Source organism: Calidris pugnax, unplaced genomic scaffold (genome assembly GCF_001431845.1).
Source record: "Calidris pugnax isolate Ruff unplaced genomic scaffold, ASM143184v1 scaffold2362, whole genome shotgun sequence".
NCBI classification, from domain to species: Eukaryota; Metazoa; Chordata; class Aves; order Charadriiformes; family Scolopacidae; genus Calidris; species Calidris pugnax.
In genome coordinates this window covers 3680-6851 of record NW_015092584.1, presented here as the reverse complement: position 1 = coordinate 6851, position 3172 = coordinate 3680, and the positions used below count along the sequence as shown (strand labels likewise).

The window sequence follows — 3172 nt, the reverse complement described above, 5'->3', positions numbered from 1 at the left end:
ATGGAAGGCCTGGGCTTCTGGGCCTGTGCAGGAAAGAAGGTTCTTGAATTATTGAGAGCTTGATGAGACGGTACTTCTCCAAGACACCCAAGAAAGTGAGATGGAAGGCCTGGGCTTCTGGGCCTGTGCAGGAAAGAAGGTTCTCAGGAAAGAAGGTTCTCCTCATGTTGAGAAGGAATTTCCCCTGTTGTACCTGTTGCCCCGCGTCCTGTCCCCAGGCACCACTGAGAAGAGTCTGGCCCCATCCTCCTGAAACCCACCCTTTAGCTATTGCTCAGCATTGATGAGGTTCCCTCTCAGTCTGCTCTTCTCCAGGCTGAAAAGCCCCTCATCCCTCAGCCTTTCCTCAGCAGGGAGATGCTCCGGTCCCTCATCATTTTTGTAGCCCTCGATGGTGAGCGAAGAATTCTTATTGAGGGACCGCAAAAGCTCTCCCCCAGGAGAAGCTGTTTGACCCAGAGGTGGTTGTAAGAGTAGAAGAATGGTGGGGAAACAGTCAGGATAGCAACGATACAGAAGACAAACTCTAGCTCCTCCTTGCACAAGGGGACAGAGCCCCAGGTATTGTCCGAATCCCAGCACTGATGGTGGGCACCGGGGATGGGGACATCGGGGGCACCCTGGTGCCAGAAGTCCTGCGGGAGCAGCAGGATGGGAGGAGGATGCAAGGTCCTGGTCTGATTGGTCCGGGAGGGGTTCAAAATTATTCGGAACATGCGATTAAGACACAAACGAGGTCAGATGCTGTTTGCTGTAGCTTTCCTACTGTTTCCTTAAAATAATGCTTAATGGAGATATAGAGAAGGCAGAGGTAAAGGAAAGAATGAAAAGAGAAGCAGTATTACACAGCGAAGCAGGAAAGGTTGCCACCAGGTCCGCTTTGGTTTCCTTCAGTCCGCCTTAGTGCAATGACTTAAAGGTCCTTCGGAGTCAAGAGCGTCCCATTGATCCGGGATTCTGAGGTCTCTTGAGTTGTAACGATGATGAGGATCAATGGTGGTGAGGGTCCCATTTGCAGCGAGGGGCATCAGTAATTTATTGTCACTTTCAACTCATGGTTTCACCAATCAACATGACAGTGACCTATGGTTGTCCAATTATTGTCCCACATGGTTGCTGTGTGAGCCCCCCTTGCCTCTGCCCCTGGGCAGTGCTGGGGCCTACACGGCAGATGAGCTGCAGAGGAGTTTCTTGGTGCAAACAAGCTATAGCGTCTTTGAGATCCAAGGATGTCCCTCCTTTGATGTTCTATCATGTAGACAGGTGGTAGATATCTTGCAGCAATCAAGATTTGAGACATCCTGTTTTCTCACATGTTTTAGTGTCATGTTTCTCACTTAGTAGGAGCAGGAGGAAGCGTGGCTCCTACCAAGTGGAGTGGCCATGGCCACACGGCACAGACCGAGTGACAACCTTGTGAGACAGGATCAGGACCTGAGCACGGCGTCCCTGTCTCTGGGCAGACAGTGGTGAGCAATGGTGAGGCAGCCCTCCAGGAGCGGGGGCACCAGCCACTGCATGGGCAACGGACTGCTGGAGCCCGGCCACCCTGGCCAGCCTCTCCCAGAGCTGAGCCCACCTGGGGAGCAGTGACCAGCGGGAGAAGCAGTGACCCCTAGGGAGCCGCGGGCTGACCTTGGGGTGGCGGCCAGAGCCAAAGGCATGGCGCTGCGGGCAAGGGTCTGGTCTCCTACCCTGCAAGGTGTGGGGGATCCCAGAGGAGCTCCCTGAGTCAATCTCCGCAGCCGGAGCTGTTGGGTGTAGAGGCCCTGGTGAGAACGGTCCCTGCAGGAACACTGGAAGACCCTCAGCACTAGTTGGGGATTTTGGGCTGTCAGGGCAAGAGGGCTCCGGGGAGGGTGGCCGTGCCGGTGACGCATGCTGGAGAGGCAGCTCCTAGTGTTGGGTTGGGGTTCCTGGGGTGTCAGGGCGGCTGGACGGTTTTTCTGGGTGCTGGGGGTGACTGCCGGCTTCCATCCCGACCTCTGAAGCTGCAGAGGTGTCCCTGTGGAGAGAGAAGGCTGCTGAGGCCCCAGCTGCAGGTGGGACACAGGGACCGTCCTCCACGGCCGGTCTGGCGCTGGCAGGGCTGACCCCCATGAATGGTTTGGCCCTGGTGGACACCTGCTCCTCCTGGCACCACCGAGCAGGGGGACTCCTCTGGGCAGGTTCCCGGGGTAGGAGCGGGTACTACTGCGCCTCTGGCTTCCCAGGGCCATCCCACGGCCTGCTCCTTCTCCTCCTCACCTGGCTAGGCCTGTGCCCATTGCTCCTGGGGCTGCTCTTGTCCAGGAAGGGTCAGCGCTAAGGCTGGCTCCAGGCAGAGTGGGGTCCCCAGAAGGTGGCCCAGGAGCTGAGGCCAACCAAGGCACCTGACAGCGGCAGAGGCTGACACTGAGACCAGAACTCACCTCATTTTCTTTCTCCACCACTTGAGAATGGCAATACAGCAGATGACCATTGCCAAGGGCAGGAAACCAAGGGCTACTACTGTGCCAATGATCAACCTCATTTGGACATCTTCTGGATTGATAATCTTTGCCGTGCTCTTGGTTAATGGAACAGCAGTTATTTCCTGTCTGATGTCATCTGGAGGAGCAATTGGGAACGTTAGCCCGTCCTGTGCACCACCGCTGGGCTTGCAGCACGTTGGATATGTCCAGGAAGGTCTCTGTGTCCCCCCAGGGCTGGCGCCTGGAGGCACCAGGGTGTCCCACTGAACCCAACTCCAAGGGCCAGAAGGAGAGCACGGGGCGAAGCGCAGCTGCTTGACCAGTGGCTCCTTTGGTGGACACGCACACAACCCGTCCCTGCAGCCGGCAGTGACAGCCCCAACTCTCCCTCCCTGCCTTCCTCCCCCCAGGCCAGCTCCCACACCATGAGGGGACGTCTCGCAGGAGATGCTGCAGCCTTGCTCTTCCCTTCTGCCTTTTCTCCAGCAGCCCCTCCCAGCTTTGGGGACGTGTCTCCCACTTAGGGACCCCAGCAGCTCTGCTCAGTACCTGAGTTTGACCGAGAAATGTCGTATACTTTGGCTTTTCTGGGCTCTGACAGCACTGTCAAAAAAGGAGAGAGGACAGGTCAAGCCTCAGCAGGGCTCAGGCCCAGAGGATGCAGGAGGACGGGGCTGTTCCCTCCAAGCCCCTGCCCAGGGGCACTCAGGGAAGGGCTC

The 3172-nt window shown here is 57.3% G+C and overlaps 1 protein-coding gene across 3 annotated transcripts in view; it reads right to left on the bottom strand.

Moving 5' to 3' along the window:
• Positions 1–50: 50 nt before the first annotated feature.
• The window catches only part of LOC106900525, a 6660-nt gene continuing 3538 nt past the window's right edge, over positions 51–3172 (bottom strand). The window contains exons 3-5 of one of the 3 annotated variants that reach the window (XM_014962615.1): positions 3003–3056; positions 2412–2589; positions 51–2005 (exon numbers count right to left, since the gene is read on the bottom strand). In XM_014962615.1, the coding sequence (XP_014818101.1) occupies positions 1897–2005; positions 2412–2589; positions 3003–3056 (341 nt within the window). In that variant the 3' untranslated portion in view covers positions 51–1896. The remainder of the gene's footprint in view (positions 2006–2411; positions 2590–3002; positions 3057–3172) is intronic. The other 2 variants (XM_014962617.1, XM_014962614.1) reach the window with 2 other exon arrangements.